Genomic DNA, 23,871 nt, shown 5'->3' with positions numbered 1-23,871 from the left:
ATTTGTGTTGCATGCGAATGTTACAGGAAGGACAGAATGCAGTAGAGAAATTGGAATGTGTATTCTATTCAAGGAAGGTCTTACATTTGCATCACGTACCAATTTAAACCCCTGCATATGAATATGACCTTGGGCTAGAGACAGATTCTTGTTTGCTCATCTGAAGGAGGCTTGAAAGGAAGGCTTTCTTCTTGTGTACTCCCAACACTGTTTGGTTTTGCATGCTTTTGTATTGTTTCAAGATGCAACACTGACCACCTTCAGATGTAACACTAAACCTCTTCTCATCTGTCATGAAGGGATTTCAGATTTTTACTCCTGTTTTCAACTAACCGCAGTTTAGCATTACATCCAAACCCTAAACTGTAGCTAATCATAACCGCAGTACAGGGAAACAAGCCAACTTCATACAACAGTTGAAGGTTAGCTTGTTTTCCTAAACCAGGGATGGAGAACCTGTGGTCCTCCAGATGATTTTGAACTCCAGCTCCCAACAGTCCCAGCCATAATGGCCAATGGTCAGGTTTGATAGGAGGAAGCCTTTACTCCGTTAAGTATCATGCCCCAATCCTCCTCTCCCCATCCCAGGCAGAGAAGGACTTTGGAGCGATGTTATGTGTCAGAGGAGTTAGAAGAAGCCTGCAAGCTTCTTTGTTGTATTATTTTGTGTAAGCCATCTTGGGGATCCTTCTGGATCAAATGATGGGATAGAATCAAATATATAAACAAATGTTGACTCTAGTCCACTTCCTCTTCATTTCCTAGTGCTGGCCATTTGCTATTGCTGAAGCCAATCCATTTTTTAAAAAAAGAAAACTCTGCTGTCTTGGTGTTACTGTTTTTTAACCTGTTGTTAACTGAACTGGAACATCTCCATCTTTGTTTAGGTCCTCCAGTGGCGTGTACAGCAGGAAGAGGCTTCCCGACTGGAAGCTGCTATCGCTGCCAGGAGAAAGAAAGAAGAAGATGAAAAAGAGAAGTTTCACAAGGAGAAAGAAATGCTTCAGAGAGCAGAGGACAAAGAAAAAGTATGCAAAGTGTGTGGTGTGTGTGTATGTGGCATGTGTTAAACGGTTAAATACATTTAAAGCGTTAATTGACCTTGATACTTTATACCCTTGTAAACAGTCCCTAACATTATTACAGAGATTAATGAGTGCTTAGTGGAGATCTGCCAGGGCTTGTTGTAGCTTGAAAACTCCATGCCATTTTTACTGTGATCATACCAAGTTTGTTTAATTGGCATTCTTAGCACAGTTAATAGCATATGCATGTGTCTCCTACACTGTCACAGAGAGGAAATAATGTCTGGCAGGTTTTGCTGTCAGGAGCTAATGTGGCAAAGACCACTGTGGTTCCCATTGCTGCAGCAAGGTATGCTGCAATGCACCAAATAAGCATCACAATGTAATGTCTGCACACTGCAATTGGAACATCACAGAGACAGCTTCAGTGAACAGCGGGCCTGATGCCCATTGCCTGTAGTAAGGGAGAGAAGAAAAGTGGATATTACTCCATGTATCTGAATTAGCATTCATTTTGCTGAACACTGGGGGAGAAGAAAAAAAAGGGGGGTACCATAGGAAGTATATGTTCTGCTTCTTATCTGGATTCCATTTCCAGCATTGCAGCTACTAAGTAAAAGGTATTTTCACAAAGCAGCATCCTGTTCATTATGGGGGGGGGGGGAAGCAACCTTTTAAAAAGGGACAACTTTGTAATAGCAGCCCTTTAGCTTGGCTTTCCAGGTTTTAACTGTACAGCTTAATGTATTTCTTTCCTAGTTCCTCATAAGCAACATAAGTAGGCAAAACATAGAGCCCAATCTTGTACTATTTGGGTGTTTTATACAAATAAAAAGAGTAACTGTATTCAGACAAGAAGCACCTTTATCACTACTCCCGAGGTCTGCATGGATGTTATCACTCCTGCATTTTGCTGCATGCAAATGATTTGTTCCTGTACAAATGTATTCGGCTATCGAGGAAAAGCAAGGCAAATCTAATTATTTCACAGGAAGGTGTTGCCCCCATTCAGTAAAGCTCATTTGTTTTAGACATTTTGAAATATGTGACAAGAGGAAGACTAGCAAGGGCTGTCTCCTGTTATTTTATTTACATTTCTAAACCCACTGTTTTAGAGGCAGAGTATATTAGCAAACAGAACTTGAAATATGATTTTGCCCTGGCTAGGATCCAAAGGCACTTCTGTGTGTGTATTCTGGGATATCCTTGTTTTGCTTTATTTCTTCCCCCCACCCGCACCCTGCTACTACTGCAACCATTACTACTATTACTAGTGTTTTACAAGATCCTTCCCGCAATTCCTGCAGCCAAGCTGGTGCCAGATCGCCAGATCTATTGTTATGCTTTCCTTTGGACCACATCAGCAATGAAGAGGGGGGGATCTTGTCATCTGGGCAGCCCAGGACCTCCAAACACAATGCCCCAGCTTGTGCCCCATAGAGGTCACTTCAGTGCTGTTAACACAGGAAAAATAACACAAGAGGCAGCAGTTATGAGTTACTGGTCTCAACAGCCACAGCAGGTGCTGTGATTCTCTTTTTTTTTTTTTTTTTTTTTTTTGCATTTTAAAATTTTATTGAGTTCGATTAAATATACATTATATACATTATATTCGAATTTCGACATTTCTTATCATTTTGGGCTTCCTTCAGCGATGTTGACATTCATTCGTGTTTGAGTCTTAGAATCACATCCCCTCCTTTCATATTGCCATTCGTACCTCCTTTTTTACATTGTTTCAATTAGACAATACTTGTTAGCTCTTTACAAAGCCTCTTTAAATGCCACTAACGTTGTATTTACAAAACATTTGTTCTCCAGATAACCCACGAATTTCCCCCAGTCTTCAATAAAGTTTTGATCTTTTAAGTATCTTATTTTCCCTGTCAGTTTGTCCAGCTCGGCGTATTCTGTTAATTTTGCTCTCCACTCTGCGACCATTGGGATTTCTTCCTGCTTCCATCTCTGAGCTAACACAATTCTGGCTGCCGTGACCGCGTACTGGAAGAGTTTGTAATCCTTTCTCCTAATATCCTTTCCCATAATGCAAAGTAAGAAAGCTTCTGGTTTTTTGACAAAAGTATAGCCTAACATCTTTTTCAGTTCATTGTATACTTCCTCCCAGAAGCTTTTAACTTTCTTGCATTCCCACCATAGATGGTAAAATGTCCCTTCCTTTTGTTTGCATTTCCAACATTTGTTGTCTACCTTGTACATCTTGGCCAATTTCACGGGTGTCATATACCACCTGTATTGCATTTTCATCACATTTTCCCTGAGTAACATACAGGCCGTAAATTTTATATTCACTCTCCAAAGCTTTTCCCAGTCTTCCATTAGAATATTATACCCGAAATCCCTCGCCCACTGTACCATCACTGACTTCACCTCCTCCTCCTTCGTGTGCCACTCCAAAAGTATTTTATACATTTTAGAGAGGTTTTTATGTTCACTGTTTATTATCTCTTTTTGAAATATTGATTCTTTTTCCTCATAGCCCCTTTCCTTCACCTCTGCTTTAAACATCTCATTTATCTGGAAGTAGTGGAGCCACCCCTGTGTGAGCGTTTTAACCTGGTCGTATGGTTTAACTTTCCACTTCCCTCCTTCATTTATGACCATTTCTCCATACATCCCCCTCTTTTCTTCCATATTAACTTTCTTAACGCTTGTTAAATCCTGGGGAGAAAGCCAGTGTGGTGTTCTCGGCTCTAATATGTTCTTATATCTGTCCCAGACCTCTATTAGTGGGCCCTTAAAGATATGACTGGTGAACCCCTTGTGCGCCCTTTTTTTATCCTTCCATAGGTATGCGTGCCACCCAAATTTGTTGTTGTACCCTTCAAGGTCTAATAACTCTCTGTTTTCCAGCTTAACCCATTCTTTCATCCAACACAAACATGTCGCTTCGTAATAAAGTCTCATGTCTGGTAGGGCGAAGCCCCCTCTTTCTGTAGCATCCGTCAACAACTTAAATTTAATTCTGGGTTTCTTCCCTTCCCAAACATATCTAGAGATGGCTTTTTGCCATTCTTTAAAATTTTTTGTTCCTTTTAGTATGGGTAATGTTTGGAACAGAAATAGCAGCTTGGGTAACAACATCATTTTCACCATAGATATTCTTCCCCAGAATGATAGTTTCATTCTGGCCCAAACCTCTAAATTTTTTTTAATTTTATTCCAGACCGGAATGTAATTGTTTTGATATAGGTCAATATTTTTGTCGGTAATCCAGATTCCTAAGTATTTTATCTTTTTAACAACCTCAATTCCAGTTTGTTGTTGTACTATTGCAGCCTTATCCTGATCCAAGTTTTTAACGATCATTTTTGTCTTACTCTTATTCAATTTGAATCCTGCAAGTTTCCCAAATTCCTCCATCTCGTCCAGAATCACCCTTATACTTTCTATAGGTTCTTCCACCGTTAAAACCACATCGTCTGCGTAAGCTTTAACTTTGTATTCATTTGAACCTAATGTTATCCCTTTAATTTGCTTGTTTTGTCTTATTGCATTCAGCAGCACTTCTAGGACTACTATAAAGAGCAACGGTGAGAGCGGGCAGCCCTGCCTCGTTCCCTTAGAAATTTTTATTTCCTCAGTAATAACTCCATTGACTATGAGTCTCGCCTTCTGCTCAGTGTAAATTGCCCCTATACCATTTAAGAACTCCTGTCCCACTTCCATTACCTCCAAATTTTTAAACATAAAGTCCCAAATTATATTATCGAAGGCTTTCTCCGCGTCTATGAAGATTAGGCTAGCTGGTTTATCGCGACTATCTGATAGGTATTCGATAAGGTTAATTATGAATCTTGTATTGTTTCTTATTAACCTACCCGGGAGAAAGCCCGTCTGATCTTCATGTATCATCCTTGTTAATATCTTTTTTAGTCTTTTGGCTAGAATACCGGCAAAGATCTTGTAGTCCGTGTTTAATAAGGAGATGGGTCTGTAGTTCCTAACTTGAGTTAGATCCGAGTCTTGTTTGGGGATAATTGTTATAAAGGCCTCTTTCCACGAACCGGGCATGTCTCTTTCTTTTAAAATGTTGTTCATTACTTCCATTAGTGGTGTTATCAATGTATCTTTCATTTCCTTATAATAACTCGGTGTGAACCCGTCTGGGCCCGGTGCCTTTCCTCTTTTCAGTTCTTTTATCACCTGTTCTATCTCTGTTCTGCAGATTGGGGCATTTAGCTGATCTTTTTCCTCTGATGACATCTTCTTCACCATCTTTTCTTTTAAATATCTTTCTATCTTTTTCTTGTTATTCCTTTCTTTATTTCTGTAAAGATGCTCATAAAAATCCAAGAACCCTTTTCTAATTTCTTTCGGGTCAATTTTTTCTTCTCCGTTTATTACTATTTTGTTGATTGTATTTTGCTCCTTCCTCTTTTTGACTTGCCACGCAAGCCATTTGCCTGACTTATTGGCAAATTCAAAGTTTTTTTGTCTTAACCATTTAATATTCCACTCAACCTCCTTATTTATTATAATTGCAACCTGTGTTTGGAGGGTCTTTATTTCCTGCATTATTCTTTCATTATTCGGCTTTTTGATCAGTTTCTGCTCATTATCCATAATCTGTCTCAAAATCTCTTTTAACCTCTTTTCCTTGTTCTTTTTTTTCAAGACATTTTGTTGGATAAAGAGGCCCCTCATTACAGCCTTACTTGTGTCCCATACCGTACTTGTTTTCACCCCTTTGTCGAGATTATCTAGGAAGTATTCCCCTAGTTTTTTCCGAATTCTTTCAACAAATTTTTGGTCATCCCATAGGTTATCATTTAATCTCCATCTAAAGGTTCGTTCTTCCACTCCCTTCATCTCCATTTCGATTAGATTATGATCTGATATAACTTTGGCCTGGATTTCGACTTTTTTAACTCTTGGTGACAGTTCATTCGATATCCATATTTGGTCTAATCTTGAGAATGACTGGTTCGGCTCTGAATGATATGTGAATTGTTTCTCTAAAGGGTGTTTCAGTCTCCATATGTCGATAAGGTTGCAATTCTTAGTCAATGTGAAAAATGTCTTAGGTAATTTACCATCTCTATTTTTTGAGTTTCTTAGTCGGTCCATTTCATTTGAAACCACATCATTCAGGTCTCCCATTAGTATGATTTTTTGGTCCATGTATTCAAATAACTTTTCTTCCAATGAGCTAAAAAATTCTGTTTTATTCCCGTTAGGGGCATAAATCCCCACTATTATCAATACTTCGCCTTGCCAATTTATACGTACCGCAATTATTCTTCCTTCCTCATCCTTAAATAATTCGTGTGCCTCAATTTTGCTTTTAATATATAATACAACTCCCCTTTTTTTCTCTTTGTCTGAGGAGATGAATTCGTTCCCTAACCTCTTATTAATCAGGATTTTTCTGTGTTTCTTCGCCACATGCGTTTCTTGTAAACATGTGACATCCAGGTTCTTCTTTTTTAAGAAACGCTCAATTCCATTCCGTTTTTTCTTATCATTCATCCCATTAACATTCCAACTACATAATTTTAATGTCATTTTTATTGAATTTAGTTTTTTGTTTTTTTGTTTTACCTAAAGTCTCTCTGGTTCTTCTCCTTCTTCGTCTTCTTCCTCTTCCTCTGTTTTCCTTTCGCTCCGATCTTCCTCTTCTCCCAGCTCTGATTCCACCCTCGGACTTCTTCCGCCTTCAGCTCCTTTCGACTCCTCCTCTCCTTGTTGAAGTTCTTTGTATCTTCTTGTAAACTTTCCTACTTCTTCGGGGCTTGTCAGCCTTCTTTTAACTCCTTTATAAAAGAAGGAAACACCCTCCGGGAATTCCCAACGAAAGTCTATTCTATTTTTTTTTAGTAATTGCACCAGTGGTTTATATGATTCTCTACGTTTCAGCAGTCTTATAGGAATATCTTTAAATACAATTATATAGTTCCCATCGATATACAATCTCTTCTCTCTATTCCTTTGTAAAATCAGGTTCCTCATCTCTTTATCTTTGAATGTAACTAAACAGTCGCCTGGAAGTTTCCTTACTTTACTTGCTTTAGTTTTCATTCTGTATGCATTTAGAATTGTTCCTGCCACTTCCTCCTCTGCTAACTCCATCCACTGTGCTATTTCCTTTGTTAATCTTTCTTTTATATTTTCGTTTTGTAATTCCGGAACCTGTCTCATTCTTAAATTCACTTCCCTTTGTTTGAGTTCGTTCATCGCGATGGAGTCTTTTAATTCTTCCTGTATTTTATGTAAGTCTGCTATCTCATCTTTCATTTTTTCTTCTTCCCGTCTCATTTCTTTCATTTCCTGTTTAGTCTTTTTTAGCCCCTCATCTACTCTTTTTGATACCTCCTTAATCTGTCCTTTAAGTTCGCTCACTGTCTCTTCAATCCTTTTGTCCATTTTTCCAATTTTATTATCTAACTGCTCTAATTTTGTCTCCAGGTTTTTCTCACTTTGCTTTATTTCTGCAAACATCCTCAATATTTCTGTTCTAAATTCCGTTTCTTGTTTTGAGGCTTTCCTCTCTGTTGGTGTACCCCCCTCATGGGGTGCTGTGATTCTCCAGTGGTTCAACTTCATTTCTGGAAGCACACTCCATTGTCTTTTGAGACAAACGGATGTCAACAGCAACAACTCCATAAGTCAGCAAACCCTATTAGGTTACCACGAAATGCTTTCAGATTATGTCTAGAATGTATCATTTTGGGAAACTAAGTAGGCCCAATAAAAATGTGTAAAAATCTATTAAAAACCATTAGGGTATGTTGCTCCATACAGCTGGTGTGCTGCTACAGTTTGGAGTAGTAATATATATAATGCTGACCAGAGTTTTATTATTATTATTATTCAGGTTTATCCCAAAAAGACTGTTGACCCTACCAACATTTTATGAGAGAGCGTGATTTATGTATTGGACAATACAGCATAAAACAGGCAATTAATACAATAGGACAGATTTTATTATAAGGCATAAACATGTCCAGTGATATTTAGCAGAACTGTGGTAGTAATCAGAGATACCAAGTTGCTGCTATCATCCTAATATGCCTATAAAATAGCTTAAATAAAACGATACTTAAAATCTATATTAGATTTCAACCCTGTTTGGTAAATGCTAATCTGCTGAAACTATCAGCATTTCAGGAAATGCTTGCCTGATAGATTTGACTTGATCTATTGAAATAAGTGCATTTAAAGTGATAGCTTTGGAAGCAATTGTACGTAACAGTAAACACTCTGGCAAGCTAAAACAATGCTGCAAGCTAGGTTTTCTTATGCGAGCTGTAATTGTACGAAAAGGTCTCTGAATTTGCTTGTCAAGCCACTAATTCTGGGTAGTTCCAGTGGCTTCACTGGAATTAATCCACTGAAGATAGCTGTCTTAGAAGGATTTAAAGAGGCATGAAGATATAACTTAGATGCTCCATGACTCTGAAGGTGTTAAGCAGAGCTCCTAAACAAGGTTGTAGATTCATCAGTTTTGTAGAGATCAAAGGTTGCAAGGAGGTTGACTGTCTCCTGCTTTCATTTGAAAGTGGCCACAAAACTCATGGGGTGCTGGATAAGTATTAAATCTAGTGAGATGTGCAGCTCTGAAATGTAAGTTAGCACCAGAGGCTTGCCACAGGACCTATCAACCCATAAAAATGGTGTAAGATGGCACTCTGACTTCCACATCAAGAAAATGCTGAGGCCAGCATTTTATCCTACTTTTATTTAATCAGCCCAGTAGATTTAGTAGATACCCAGTTAGAGTGGAGACTGCCATCTAGTGTAAGTCAGAGTGACTTTGAAAACCCTCAGAATATATAGTTAAGTCCTCCAACCACTGGGCTCACAGTAAAATGGACATGATAGAAATGTTCATGTTGTTTAGGATCTCGTAAAACACTAGGGGAAACCAAGGAATTATTTGTGTACTTAAAATTCACCCTAGACATTTAACACATTCATTTGGATTCATTTGTGTGTGTGTGTTCTTTAATGAAGCTATTAATTTGTTGGCTGTAAATTATTGATGTATATTTGCCATCTTAATTTTAACTGAATGATGCATCTTCTGTTCCTTTTACAGGGTAAATATTGTAAATCATATGATTTTTGAGTTAATCACAGTTTTGCTTCTCTTAAGAATATTAAATGCATGCATATATATATATATATATATATAAAGGGGACCTTTACCTTTACCTTATGGGAGAGCTAAGTTTCTTCCTGGTAATAATTACTTGAGAAGACCCCATTTTCCTGCCAATTCACCTTGTCATTCCCATTTTCCATGAATGAATGAATGAATCAATCAATCTTTCTTTGCGTCAGCCATAGCAATAAAACAACAATATGATATACAAAGAATCGAAATAAAGAGTCAATTATATAAAATACATTTTAGGGTTTGGGCCCATTTTCCATGTGCAGAGAGTCTGGTCTGGATCGATAGAGGACTAGTTCTCGTCTTAACAATGACCAGGAAAACTGTACCACATCGGTATATTTTGGTCATGTAGACCAGCTGTCCGACAAGCGTTGAGCACCTCTTAGCTTCACAAAACTAATATCAATTGGAGGAGGCACTGAGTTCTGCTGTTATCACTTGCCCAAGGGTTGAGTCACACAGATGCAGTAATCTCTTGACATCAGTTGAAATTGCTCATTGAACTTCAATTGGGAACAGCCTTTACAATTCATATTCTACAATCAGAAAATTCATCCATCCTCATTTTCTCCTAAATACATCTCCCAACCCACCGAAAAACGTGTGAATTAGTGAACAGATGTGGTGGGGCATTCAAGTGGACATTGTACACTAAAAGAAGTATTGCTTCCAGGAATCCCATACTTTCCATCTATTGCCTTCTCAGAGAAGCCAATTCCTCCTCTAAAATCCAAAGGAATATATATATGCCCATTTCTAGTCACTGACCCAGGAACACCTAATATCCTATAATTTGGCCTGTACTTTGGTATTGCTTTCATTTAAATATGTGGAAAATGCACCACATTGTTGTTTAATAATTGTATTTTAATTGAGACCATGACAGTCCAGAGATGAAGAAACAAAGTTGGGGTGATTGCTATTTCTTTGCTTCAAAGAAATGAAGAGTTTTAAAGAGCAGGGGAAATTGGACACCCCCTCCCCTTTGAGTTTATTCAAGAGAAAAATCAGTTCTTTCAATTTAATTAAGCTTTGGTTTATCTCTGTGTAGACTGATTTTTTTTTCACAGCAGAGGCGGCACTTGTCCTATTAATTAGCCTTTGCTCAGAGCAAACATCCATAGTTGTTGAATGTCATTCTATAAACATCACAGCCAAATTACCAGCTATGAAATATGGTAGAGTTGTTTTCTATATATCTTCTCATATTATAGTACTGGCTCTTGCTTTCATTGGTGCTAGTTTTGATCGGATAGTTCAAATGCTTCCAGTTTTTCTTATTCTGCTTCCTTTGACATCTGCTTCCAATTATTCTGGTGTGTTTAAGAGAAAAGCAAAAAAATCCAATGGACCATCATTGCATTTGTTGCCTTTTCTTGTCTCTTTCATTCACATGCTCATATCTAGCATGTATACCTCCGGGTGTTTTACTGCTATTTAAATATTGCTCTTTTCTGGATGTGTGGAATGAAACTCTTAGATCAAAGATAACCTGCTTCCTTCTTGATGTTTGCAGGGATAAAGCCGTCTGTAATGCCTGCCCCTAAAAAGGATGGAAGAGCAGAATGCTATAGCAAACACTGCCATACCTAGCAATTCCTCAAGCCAGTCCCCCCCCCCCTTCTGTTTGAGAATGTGGAATGGACACTTAAATTGCTATCTTGCTATGGGCAAATAAAACCATTATTATTGAAACCAAAATTGCCTTTTCACAGTGATAGAAGCCTCCTCCTTTTCAAATTTCCTTTTGTGTTCTTTCAAACCTTAGGTGAAAAGGTACTGGGCTGAAAAGCAGCGCAGGTGGAAGGAACTGGAAGCAAAAGATCTTCTGCGTTTGGCAGAATTCAAGAAATTATTGGCTCAACAAGTCATTAAAGATAAGAATAGGTAAAGTTATAAACAGAATCCTCATGCGGATTATTGACTCATGGTTGGAGAGCAATTTTTAAAAATCTTGTTTTGTTTTGTTTATTTCATAAAATTTATAAAACTTAAAACAACAACCTCAAAGCAATATCTTTTAGTTTTATTTACTGATTTTTTTCTTTTAAAACTGTTTATTATTTTTATTTAGCATGGCTCCCCAATATAAACACTTTTAGTTTTCAGCCCAATGTATATTTACTTGGGGGTAAGCTCTCCTGAACTCAATGGGGCTCAGGGCAGTGATGTTAGTAGTTCTTCGCTTTTGTACCTTTCCTTTCTTCTATGAACCTGAGACAAGTCAGTGCTGGGTCTTCTCATGGTCTAGGGATTCCTGTGAAGTAAACAACCATCATACGTATTTTCCATGCAATGATTTATATTTTGATTTGTTTTTCCTGCCCTCCTGTGAATGCATTAGACCATTGCTTCATCTGGCCCAGAGCTGGGGAACCTGTGGCTCTCCAGAGATTGTTGGAGTACAACTAGCATGTGCTAGTTGGGGGACTGTCAGGTTCCAATGACATCTGGAGTGGCCACAGGTTCCACACCTCTGTTCTAGTGCCTTTTCTAAGTATGAAAACTGGCTGTAGCTCTCTTCAGAATCAGGAGACCTTTTTTCCCTCGGCAATAACTATCCTGTAGCTTTTGGCTCACAGCATCCCCATGATTGTAGGCTATGCAGAGATCAGCTTTCAAATTCTGTCGGCTTCCATTCAAAGGAAGGGATACCCTGCAGCTTCCCTGTGGCTCTGATAAGGCGGCCTAGCTCCTTTTCTGAAACTCTTTTTTATTATTACAATTCTTACAGCAAGCAAGGAACATTAAATGTCTCTATTTGGAAGGCAACGCTGGATAGTAACCCACCTCTTTCCTCCGTTGCATGTTGCTGAGCTGCTTGTTATAGAAATAATTTGCCCTTTCTTTAGACTATGCCTTGTGGTTTTTTCCCCTTCATTGCGGCTGTCAATCCATTTGGGGACTGAGAGACTTTTATCTGCAGGTTTTGCCCAAGGCCAATAAAGGGTCAGGCACGCTGCCTAAATGTTTTCTGTAGTGATCATAAAATAAAATAAAAACTAAGAACCACAGCGATGACAGCAGTTCATACTTAGATGTTGAATGGGAAAAGATGTCTTCAGTAATCCCTTCAATTGAGTGAAATACTTGCCTAATGATCCAGAGTTCAAAGGCTTCAGGCTGTGATCAGTGTCTGAGAATTAATGTCATTGATTAATATAAATGTGTTAAATTGCTGTAATTTAAGCAGGCTACAACAAGGAGGCATTTAGGGGTTGTGAATGGTGTTGAAGCCTGCAATCCTCTACCCACCTATGTGGTGACTGAACTCGTATCTACTTCTGAGTAGATATGCATAAGGAGGCACTCTTAGGTTTGCTGCTTCCCTTTCCTCACACACCCAGGGCAGCCAGTCTACATTCATTTTCATTGGTGTCCACCACACCTGAGTGTTGCAACATCCAGCTCCCCCTGGCTGCCGCCACACCATCACCTTTTAGCTGCCCTTTGAAATTTCAAAAGGAAGTTGCAGGATATGAAGCAGCATGACCGCCTCAAAATGAGCAGAAATAATCAGGATTTCACAATATAAATGATGTTGGGAAGGGCCTGTTCTGTACATTATTGTAATGCCAATTTGTCCCTTTCATACCTATTTAAAACTATTTTTTCTTGAAGACTCTCTCTCTCTCTCTCTCTCTCTGAGTCTTTTCATTCCTTTCATTTGTTTTTTCTCTCTCTCTCATTTCTTTTTTTTAAAGTGTGATAGATTTGATTCACTTTCCCCTCAGCAATTCACCTGCAGAATTCACCTGCAGTTCTTCCCAGCTCCAAATTTGAAGTATGTTGAATCTTCAGGGCAACTTATCTTCATTGATCTGCCTTTGAGCTCCATTCATTATATAACCTTTACTCTGAGGCATCAGTTCTGCTTAAAGTATTCACTTGTCAAAGCATTTCCCTCCTGACATGGAAAGCACACATTGCCATGATCTGAGGATTTGGTTCATATTCATGTTTAAAGTGTCAGATGAGAGATGGATGTGAATTCTGCACTTGGTACCTACAATCCCCATATAAGCTCTTCATGGGCAACCTAAATTAACAAATTCTGTGAATTTAACCCAGAACTATGCTTTTATCAGGTTTCTGGGGGAATGTGCAGTATCCACACAGCTTCAAAATGAAACCTAGCCTTGAAGATATAATGAGATCCTTGGTAGGAGATTTTCTACAGAGTTTTGAGAAGCTAATTATTTGGGAATTGTAAAAGAAACACAGGCCATATTGAAAACAAGCTCCTCTCCCACCCCACCCTGCAAATTTCATTTTAAAAGTACATGTATGGAAGTATAAGCCAAGAGCCAACTCCCCATTTTGGAACTCCATCGCATAAGTTAGGAAATGGAATGTGAGATTCAGTTAAAAGGATTTGCTCTCTGTCCACCCATAAGCCAAAGCAAGGCTATGTCAGCATTATCTCTGGGCTAAGATCTAGGCTGTGATCCTGTGCATATTTATCTGGGAATAAATCCCATTGAACTCACTCATAAGATTGTTAATATCACAAAGTTAGATTAATGTTGCTAAAGACTAAATCCTGTCTGCAGGGTCCAGGACAGGGTTATGTTGTTAATTGTGGGACCCATGCCATCACACTAACTCTCTCCTTATACACTATATCATACGTATTTAATGTGATTTCCTGTTTCAGGCCTTTCATTTTTAGAGAAGGCTATTGAGTGGGACTTCTAGCTTCATACTCTCCAGATCAGTTTTCTAGAGGCTTTCCTATCTGAATTTTGATCTGACCATGAAACCAAGACTGCACCTGTTGCCTTGAGGAATTATCTTCACCTAGGAACAACGATGGCCTGCTGATGAAGTGTTGGCAACTCAGCTGCAAGACCTGGCAAGCATTAATAAGACTGCTCTTATGGAGTGCTGCAAGTCCAGTCTTGCCTTCTGCCTGAAGCTGCCAGAATAGGCAATATTGTGCAGAGGTTTGTCTTTTGGAGGAATTGATGTGCTAGTGACAGCCACTTCTGCTTCCTTATTTCATACGGGTCTGGCTTGCAGCTTCTGGCCATAATGGGGAACCAGACACAGATAAGTGACTGAAGTTACACCCTGACAGGACGGAGGGTTGTTTGGTTGTTTGCTGGTTGTTTGCTCTTGTAACAATCACTCCATCTAGCTTCAGAAAAAGGAAAGAAATGGGACTATAGGTCCTCTTCATCAGATCTCCTGAAAGACCATCAACTTGGGATTACTCCTCTTCTGATTTCTTTCCTTTCCAGCTGGTTGTTACAGGAACTCTGTGACATAACAAATAGTGCCTACGTTTGGGGTTTTTTTTTACTTCCCTCCCTCCCACCTTCCAATCCTCTTTCCTTTCCTTTTTAGATTATAAACCTGAGGACAGGGACTGTCTTATCAATGTCAGCTATAAGCTTTATTGGAAGCCCTTTTTTTGGCTGTACAGCAAAATAAAAGTAAATCAGTGGTGGTGGGTAGAAATAATAATAACAGATGGTATTCAACCACGGCTAGTTTTTCATTTTTTTAGCCTTAAAGTGTTTCTTGATCAGTAAGTTTGTGCGACTGTAGCAAATTTCCATATTTTGAGAACTGGCTCTCACCCATTCTATTCAGTCTGGGCCAAGCATCCATTAGTCATATATTCATATATCTTCTTCAGTAAATAAGAGCATATATAACAGCACAACATTGAATTCCACTCTTAATTCCCACAGCAGTTTTGGGGCGGGTTGAACTTCCCTTGCCATTTCCCCTCCTAAGCAGTGGGGAAGCTCTCATTGTTTGTTACCTTCTTGATACCCTGCACAACAAGTGAGTCAGGTCTCTTGCTCTCTTCAAGCCCTCTGTGTGTGCACCATGGACTTTGAGAAAGGGCCATAGCTTTGCCATAGAGACTGTGTTTTGCATGCAGAAGATCACAGGATCAATCCCTGGTTGATCTTGAGATGGGGGGGATGGACGACTTCTGCCTGAAACCTTGGAGAACCTCTTCCACTTAGTATTGGCAGTGGTGAGTTAGATAAACCCATTACATTTGCCCTGACACTTCCATTGTGAAATGTTTCCTCAGCTGGATAATATGCAAAGAGAACATCTCACTAGTGCCTCAGTGGTTCCATGCTGTCTTCTAGACACAATTCCAGGTGCCAGTTTTGACCCATAAAACCTAGACCAGTGTGAGTGTGATGTAGGCTAAAGTTTCTTTCTTTTCTTTGTTCCATCATGGACTTTGAAGTTGCCCATGAGTGCTTGAGCTGTATTAAGCATGCACCAATTTGAGTAGTCATCTCAAGGGCTGCCCACAATTGTGAGAATAATTTCTCCCCTAAGGGGCCCCCCAAAGTCTTACCTCAAATACCTGTAAGAATACCCTTTTTGGGCTAGCATTTAATAGCCAGGTATAAGAAAGTGAGATGTAACTTTTACTTTCCATAGCTAAATGTTCAGTTGTGCCTAAGGTGCGCAAGAAGTTACTGTGACTCAGGACCAGTAGAAAGCACAATGATTTAAAGTGATTATTCCATTGTTATGCAACCCTAGTTGGCTGGCTGGCTGTAAATCAGATAGGGAACAAGTAGCTGCCTGATCTCACTGAGTCTGAATGTTTGTGTTTGTGAGAAATGATAAATTCACAAATCAAGTTACAAGGTTTGAATCAGTGCTTTTGATATATCTCAGTTGTGATCTTCTTTTTCTCTACGACAGGAGCACAAATGGTTCTGTAATCTTTAATTTACCAAATCAATTATGTTAAAAATTCAATCCATAATATTTTAAAATATTTATTATGCCATGCATGGCAATAGCCTATCATGCAAGATATGTTGCTGGGAAGATCAATAATCGGATTTCCCAGTGGTTTTGTTTTTATTTAAGCAGTGGTAGGGTGGGGTGGAGAAGCTACTATTAGTTCTGCAAGGGAATTATTTCCCTGAGAAGGATGGACAACATCTGTGGGTATGTATGATTTAGATGAAGGAATACATATGAGAAGTAGTTAAAGACCTCCCACAGCTCTGCTCTTCCAATCATATTTTGAGCCCCCTGTAGCTGCTTCTATGGGATGTGTGTGTGTGTGTGTGTGTGTGTGTGTTAGTTCTAAGAAGTGTTATAAAATTGGATAAAAGATGTTGCTATGGCCTAGATAACTTTTACCTAATAAAAAAGTAATGAACCAATGGCAAATAGGTGATCAAACTGTGAAGGACCTGAATATAAAGAATAAAACTGCATTAAAAAAAAAACCCTAATGGTAAGTGGTGGTTGTTGCATTAGTAGGTTTTTCTAATCTCATCCACTGCTGAATCAAGTTATGTGGTTTGTTCACAAATTAGAGTAGCCTCCACGCAAAATGGGCTTGTGTCAACCTATCCTTGCATTCATAATATTACCTGATGGCACAGAGGAAGTGGCTACTGTTGATTCTGTAAGTAGGGTGGCTATGATATCTGGGATAGGGGTATAACATTTCTGTGCTGGTAAATGGTAATGTAGTATGCAGTATATGCACATGTGTGAATAATGTACTGGGTCTGTTTGTAATGACTCTGACACAGAATCGTTCCTGTAGAGTAAAGGCTTAATTGATTTGGAGTATGAAGTACCGTAAATTTCGCTCTATAACACGCAGATTTTTTCTCCTAAAAAGGAAGGGGAAATGTCTGTGCGTGTTATAGAGCGAATGTGTGGTCCCTGGAGCCGAAAAATCAAGCAAAAATCAAATCGCGGGGCTGCACGCTGCACAGAGAAGCGAAACTTGAAAAGAGGAAGCGGCTGCTTTCCTGCATTCTGCCTCAGGGTCTTACTGCCCACCCTCTCTGTTTCCTTGCTGTGTTTGCTGAAACGGAACAAAGAGCAGGGAAAGCCCCTCCCCTCCAGGCAAGCTCCGGTGCTGCTGGGGGAGAGGGAGAGAGAGGGGGGAAGGGAGAGAGGGGGGGAGGGAGCGAGGGAGGGAGGGAAGGAGGGAGGGAGGGAGAGAGAGAGAGAGAGAGAGAGAGAGAGAGAGAGAGAGAGAGATGGCTGGCTGGCTGGCTTGGGTGGGGGGAAACTTTTGCCTTCCTTTCCTCCCTACCCCTCTCCTGCATTCTTAGCCAGCTGCTTCTCTGCACACCCCTCTCCTGCTCCTTGTCCCTTCTGTGTTTTTCCATCCCTCCCCACTTAAAATGTGGTTACAAAGCATAGATCCTCAGGATCTTTGCATTGGGTCACCCCAAATTCACCATCAGATCACATAGCATGTCCATGGCTACAGCCTGCCCCCCCAAAATCACGCACCCACTGTTGCCTGGGGCTGCAATGGTGCAAAAATGTGGTTAAAAAGCATGGATCCACATGGATCCTCAGGATCTTTGCATTGGGTCACCCCGAATTCACCATCAGATCACATAGCATGTCCATGGCTACAGCCTGCACCAAAAAAATCACGCACCCACTGTTGCCTAGGGCTGCAATGGTGCAAAAACGTGGTTAAAAAGCATAGATCCACAGGGATTCTCAGGATCTTTGCATTGGGTCACCCCAAATTCAACATCAGATCACATAGCATGTCCATGGCTACAGCCTGCCCCCCCAAAATCACGCACCCACTGTTGCATGGGGCTGCAATGGTGCAAAAACGTGGTTAAAAAGCATAGATCCACAGGGATTCTCAGGATCTTTGCATTGGGTCACCCCAAATTCAACATCAGATCACATAGCATGTCCATGGCTACAGCCTGCACCAAAAAAATCACGCACCCACTGTTGCCTGGGGCTGCAATGGTGCAAAAACGTGGTTACAGAGCATGGATCCACAGGGATTCTCAGGATCTTTGCATTGGGTCATCCCAAATTCACCATCAGATCACATGTCTGTGGCCACAGCATGAAGCCCAAAAATGATACATCCACTGTTTCATTCAGAATGTTTTTTCCCTTGTTTTCCTCCTCTGAAAACAATGTGCGTGTTATGGTCAGGTGCGTGTTATAGAGCGAAAAATACGGTAGCTTGGAGTATGGGTTAATTGCTAGCCAAGCAAGGTTGTAGATGCTAAGCGTCTGATGTTGCTCTAGGAAGCTGAATAGGGCTACAAGCCCTGTTCCTTGTGTCTGGGGAGTGCTCTCCGGGCAAAGAAAATCAAAGTCTCTTTCATTGCTGCAGCTTATAGTATCACATCAAGCGCCAGCCTTTTGATGTATGCACTTGCCAAACATTCTTAACAAATTGAAGAGTATAGGAAAGTGTTAGAAGCTATAAAGCCATAAATAGGCACTATTGACTACAGTTCTAAGTAATCCCATGTATTGCTTTGGGGAGATTGCAGACGTATCTAATAGGTTATTTTTCAAAATCTAGTTTCGAAAACAATGAATCGTTATAGGTAGGAGCAGAGGCTGAACTTAGCAACAGCTGGTAAGGTGGTATGCAAGGGGCAGGAAGAAGTCACCACTGCTATTGAGCAGTGGTGGAATGGATTTCATATATGTAGTAGATATGAGGCAGCAGTGGAAACTGACATCATTGCTCATGCTGAACACTCTTACCCAGTTTGGCAGCTGCACACATATGTGGTGCAAACTCCAGCAGCTGCTGACCTTGCCATTGCTTCTGTCTCTTGCTAGTAAGAGTCTCTGATCTTCCTTCCCCCACAATGCTGGCTGATGCCCATTGGGATTCGTGGAGTGAAAGGCAAGGAGGTCAACAGTAGGTGGAGCTAGAGTCATTGGCAGGTAGGGCTGACTTTTGTCCCTAACAACCTCCCTGCTGATTTCTACAAGGGCTGTTAAAAAGCAAGAGGGTGGGTTTGGAGGAATCAAGCCTGAGGTTGATGGAGAGGTGTTTAGCTTGCCCTAATGGACTAGACTCTACTGCTTCCACATAGTCTCTGCTCAGTGATGGCTGACTCTTCTTGCCTTTGCCCACTTTTTGGCTCTGCCCCAGCCCACTGCTGGTTTCAGCACTACCTATTACCAGTATGCATTTCTGTATTTCTGTTGAAGAAATACAGCCCTCAACAGAAAAGGTTACCCAACCAGCAGTAATTGATTGAGATACATTAAGGTAGGTATGCAAAACTGGAGTCTTAATCATTCGATCCAAATTCTCAAACATTCCACAGAAGCAGAATGATCAGCGATGGCAATGGAAAAGCTTTCTTGAATCTCTCATTTTCTCTTTGACTGATATCATAGTTTCCCTTTTGCTGTACCTCTATGAATATTTATGTGAGTCAAAATAGGGAAGAGCTTTCTTGGTGAAATATTGTACATATTATAAACATGTCCATAATGATCTTTAAAAGCTCTTACAATAAACACGGTCCCAAAATTTTCAGTTAAATATGTATGAGACACATTCTGTAAGCCATTTTAATGAAATTATGCTTATCGGAAATTAAATGAATGTGTATTCACAGTGCTTCAAAAGGTGGCATTACCGAAACCAGTAAACTAAGCTCATTATTCAACTTGGTTGTTTTTTAAAAATGTTATTTAACCACAATACTTAGTTAAAACTGGCATGGGGGGAAGGAAAGTTCTGATTATGCTTCACTCTCACACTAGGAGATTTCTTTGAAGCACAAGGAACAACATTATTTCAGGGTATAAGAAAACCTCTGTAGACCATATAAGAAAGTATGTTAAACATTGCCATTATGATGTTCCTTCAGGTGTATAATGCACACCTACACAACTGACATGTTTGCAGTCCTCAGATTGCCCTTGTGTCTTGTCTCCCTAGAAGAATTTTCATATATTCTTCTATTTTCCCTCCCACTTTCTGGTAACTTCTTTATATTAACACCAGGCTTGCTGCTCACTGGTCAGCCCCCCACCCTCTTAAATGTAGATGCTGTTGGAGTGAGCCAGAGCCAAAGTAGATGTGATGTTAATTGTTTGAATCATGAGAGTGGGAATACTTACTCTTTCCCTGCTATGGTTTTAACAAAACTCACCTTCCCAAAGCTATGAAGCACCAATGACAGCTTCCTTTTAAATGCAAATAGCAGCTTTCCTGGTGTGGGGGGCATTTGTTTAGGACCATTACGCAACCATGAACTTCTGGTAACTTTTGTCACACAATCCTGTACTGCTGGTGGCCCAGAGATGCTCTCCCATTTCATCACTTTACAACTTGGCCCACATTCTTGCTATGAGCCAGCCCTCAGTCTATGATAGGTGTCCAAATATTGCCTCCATGTATCTGAAAAGCAATCATTTGTACACAGTCAGTTTCTTGCTTTTGTAATGATCTACAGATGTCAAGAGTTAACCTTAAAAAATAATAATCCTTCAGACATTACTTCCATCAGTCTCAAGATTTATTTCCAACAGGACATTACTTACCAAGTAGATTAGAACAGAAAACAATAAGAATGGCTATTAAGAATGTGAAAAATATTGAGAAGATGCAGCCATCATTCTTTCAGCTCTTCTGCAAATATTTAGTGAATTTAGTACAGTGATGCAAGGTCAATGAATACTAATCAATCCCAAAACTAAGAACTGTATCTGTGATTGTTGAAAACTGCCCAAATAGGATAATCAGCTATTTATTTTGACATTCGCACAATGTATCTGGGATTGTCAGCATCAATATGTGATTTTGAACATTTTACCAAATTTAGAACATTCACTCTACACATCCAAATCTAAGAAAAGTTTTGATTTGATTGTTGCTTCTGAATAAGATCTTAATTGTTCCTAATTAGGGATCTGGGGCAATTTTTTTAAATTGTCATAGAAATTAATCAGCATAGAAATTCTACTAATACACATATTTTTGTTTTCAGTTTTGACTAATGTACAAATTTTTGCAAGCAATTGCCCCTTGTGAACATGATTTAGTTGGAGAACTACATTGCAAAATTCAAGTAAATTAATTTTGAAGGATGTCTGTCTCATATTTTGCTTATATTTTTTCGAAAAGTGCAGATTTGATACGTTCTCCTTTAAATGTGAACTGAATTGAATTTCTCTTTCCCCCCCCCATGCCTACATAAAACTATTAAATAGTATTAGAAGACAGATCATTGACTTCATGTTTTCCTGTTCAAAGAGTTCAGTTTAGACAAAAGCTTTTGGAAAAGCGCTTGATGGAGAAAAGAGAAGCAATACTCAAAGAAGCCCATGAGGAAGAAGAAAGGAAGAGACGTCTTGATGCTCTCAGGCAACAGGTATCTTTTTAATTGTATAACCTGAGTCTTTTTATGTGCAATTTGAGAGAGCAGTCTCTCAAGACATGAGAAAAGGGCTTCTCGATCTTTTTAGCTTTGTTTCATCACTTGCTGTTTGGTTTGTATCTGTGCATGATCATTGCTAGATTAATGCATGCAGCAGACGCTGTTAACAGTGAAATCCAAAAATAGTCTTGGGGTAGAATGCATCACCATTACAGACATTGTATCTGTGCAAGCAGAACAGCTTGCCCAGATAGAATGATACCTCTTCCCCTCACCCCATGTACTGTTCTGGGGGTTCCCACAGATCATTCAGGCAGCCTGTTGATGAGGTTTGCTAGGTGAATTCCACCGATAGTGTGCCCCCCTAAGCCACGTGTATGGATCGAATAGGCTTTTCTAGAAGATAATTTCCACACACTATGATCACCTCACATTTTCAGTTTTATTTTGTTAATATGAGAAAGAGCAGCAGTAGATAAGTATCTACTCATAAAGTGGAAAGCACCGTACTTTTCCGTGTATAAGACTAGTGGTTTTTTTTACTAAAAAAATGTTTAAAAAGGCGGGTAGTTGTATACACAGAGGCAATCTCCCCCCATTTTCTAAATCTTGAGTCCCCCAAAATAGGGGGTTTCTTATACACGGGGGCGTTATACACAAAAAAATATGGTACCTTGATAAAATGGATAGGGAATGTTTTGTACCATGTTCTTCTACCTTCAGCCAATCCAGATTATCTCCGTATCTGTGCCTTTAAGTGCCAGGAATTTTTACACAAATTGCCAGTGAAGGGGCCTTTATATGGATTGGGAGCCTTAAATAGGTTGGTAGAGGGCTTTAATCATTTCCCCCCACCTGGGTCTGAAATTGAATTGGGCATATGGGCACATAGCGGGGAGACGTCGTGTCTGGGAACATAGCAGGTGCCTGCCTGATCATCCATCCATCCATCCATCCATCTCATCTAATGGACCAAGTCTTACATCGTTGAAAGTGGGGAAAAGGAATGAAGGCTGATAAGTAACTTTAAAATGTGCATAAACTTTCAGCAGCACAGATTGGTCCAATGAAAGGGGTCAGCTTCCTATATTCTTGCATTATGCATTTTTAAGTGAACCATTTGTATGGGTGGGAAATAATTTTGTGATTTCCTATTAACTTCTGCATCTTCCCCTCCTCTCACCAAAAATGGAAGTCTGACATCATGGATTTTATACATCCTCTATACTAAACTGCCGTACAAGCTCTCAGCTGTCACCAGCATGATTCAGACATGTTCCCCAGGATTTCCTTGGGTATGGTTTTCAATCTAGAGCGTTTGCAAACCAGTATGAGTCTCCACCCCAACAATTTGAAAGCTAGTTGTAGTCACTACAGACCGCTTGAATGATGTGTGGAGATGCAAATGACATTAAAACACACAATTAATAGTTTTGGTTAGTTCTTGAATATAATATTTTGGGTTGGCAGCATTTATAGTTTTTGAAAAAGGAGAATGCTTAACTTCTCTGCAAGAAACATATTCCTTCATTCTTCCAGTAAACCCAGTTACTTGAACTGTGTGAGAATTAAATGCCCAAGAGCACAATTCTATGAATGTTTACTTAGAAGTAAGTTCCACTATGGTCAGTGGAACTTACTCTCAAGGAGGTGTGCATTGAAATGAAGCCAAAATAATGTTGCTGATTGATAGGAGACTGCTTAGGAATAGACAAAAGTTGCCTGCCACTTCACTTGTGACTGTGTGAACCAAACGGGGAGATGTAGGAAAACGTGCTACAATTTCTGTGTTGAACATAACATACGGCTGGGAATACAGAGAGCCTAGAAAGGGCTTTGTCCAGCATACCTGTTTATATGACTGTGGGCCAGATAGTTATGGAGGCTGAACTCAACAAGCATAAATCAGTAACAAAGCTATTATAAATCCCACTTGTATATGTGAACTCACGGGTACTTATACCTGGGAAAGTGTTGGTCGCTTAAATTACTTTGAGCTGAATGGGCCAGGCTCATTGAATGCTGTTTTGACCACAAATGTTTTTGTAAATAAGCCAGACAAAAGGCACATCCCTGTAATATTTCAAAAGCTGGATGGAGAATTTAAGATTCATTCCAGCCACGTGAGTGTATAACAGCATGCAGTGCCTAGTTTCTTCTTTCCTGACCTAAGATGACTGCGTTCTTTTTGCATTTGCCAGGAGTATTTTCCTGATCTTTTTTTCAAACAAGAAGTTAAAGTAGAGCTTGTTTGGGTTTTTTCCAGCCTTTTTATGAATCTGCTGGAGTGTAATTGTGTTTCTTGGTGTTACTCCTTTCAGATCATGACTCAATTTCTATTTTCAGCTGGAGTCACCACATTGTCCCAGGTCTGCAATATGTCTTGTGTGGGGCAGGGTGGGAAATCAATGGGCTTTGGCTTGAAATTGCCTTTCACTTTTAAAATATTGCACTATTTCTTAGTTTTGGAAGGTGTTTATTCATCAGGCCCTAGCCCACTCATAGGGAGAAACTAACCAAGTGCTCAAGTTACGGCAAAATGTTAATTTGCCAAAAGAAT

General features: G+C 39.7%; 1 protein-coding gene across 9 annotated transcripts in view; it reads left to right on the top strand.

Annotated features, from left to right (window-relative positions):
• CCDC148 (coiled-coil domain containing 148) overlaps positions 1–23,871 on the top strand; it is a gene marked incomplete at its 5' end in the record, with an annotated part of 108,540 nt that overhangs the window by 78,581 nt on the left and 6,088 nt on the right. For all 9 annotated transcript variants that reach the window (XM_083707794.1, XM_083707793.1, XM_083707791.1 and 6 more), the window contains 3 exons: positions 888–1,028; positions 10,934–11,052; positions 21,188–21,305. In XM_083707794.1, coding sequence (XP_083563920.1) covers positions 888–1,028; positions 10,934–11,052; positions 21,188–21,305 — 378 coding nt within the window. The remainder of the gene's footprint in view (positions 1–887; positions 1,029–10,933; positions 11,053–21,187; positions 21,306–23,871) is intronic.

This window comes from Podarcis gaigeae, assembly GCF_964106915.1.
Source record: "Podarcis gaigeae genome assembly, chromosome: 1".
Classification (NCBI taxonomy): domain Eukaryota; kingdom Metazoa; phylum Chordata; class Lepidosauria; order Squamata; family Lacertidae; genus Podarcis; species Podarcis gaigeae.
This window is presented reverse-complemented; position numbering and strand designations above follow the sequence as displayed.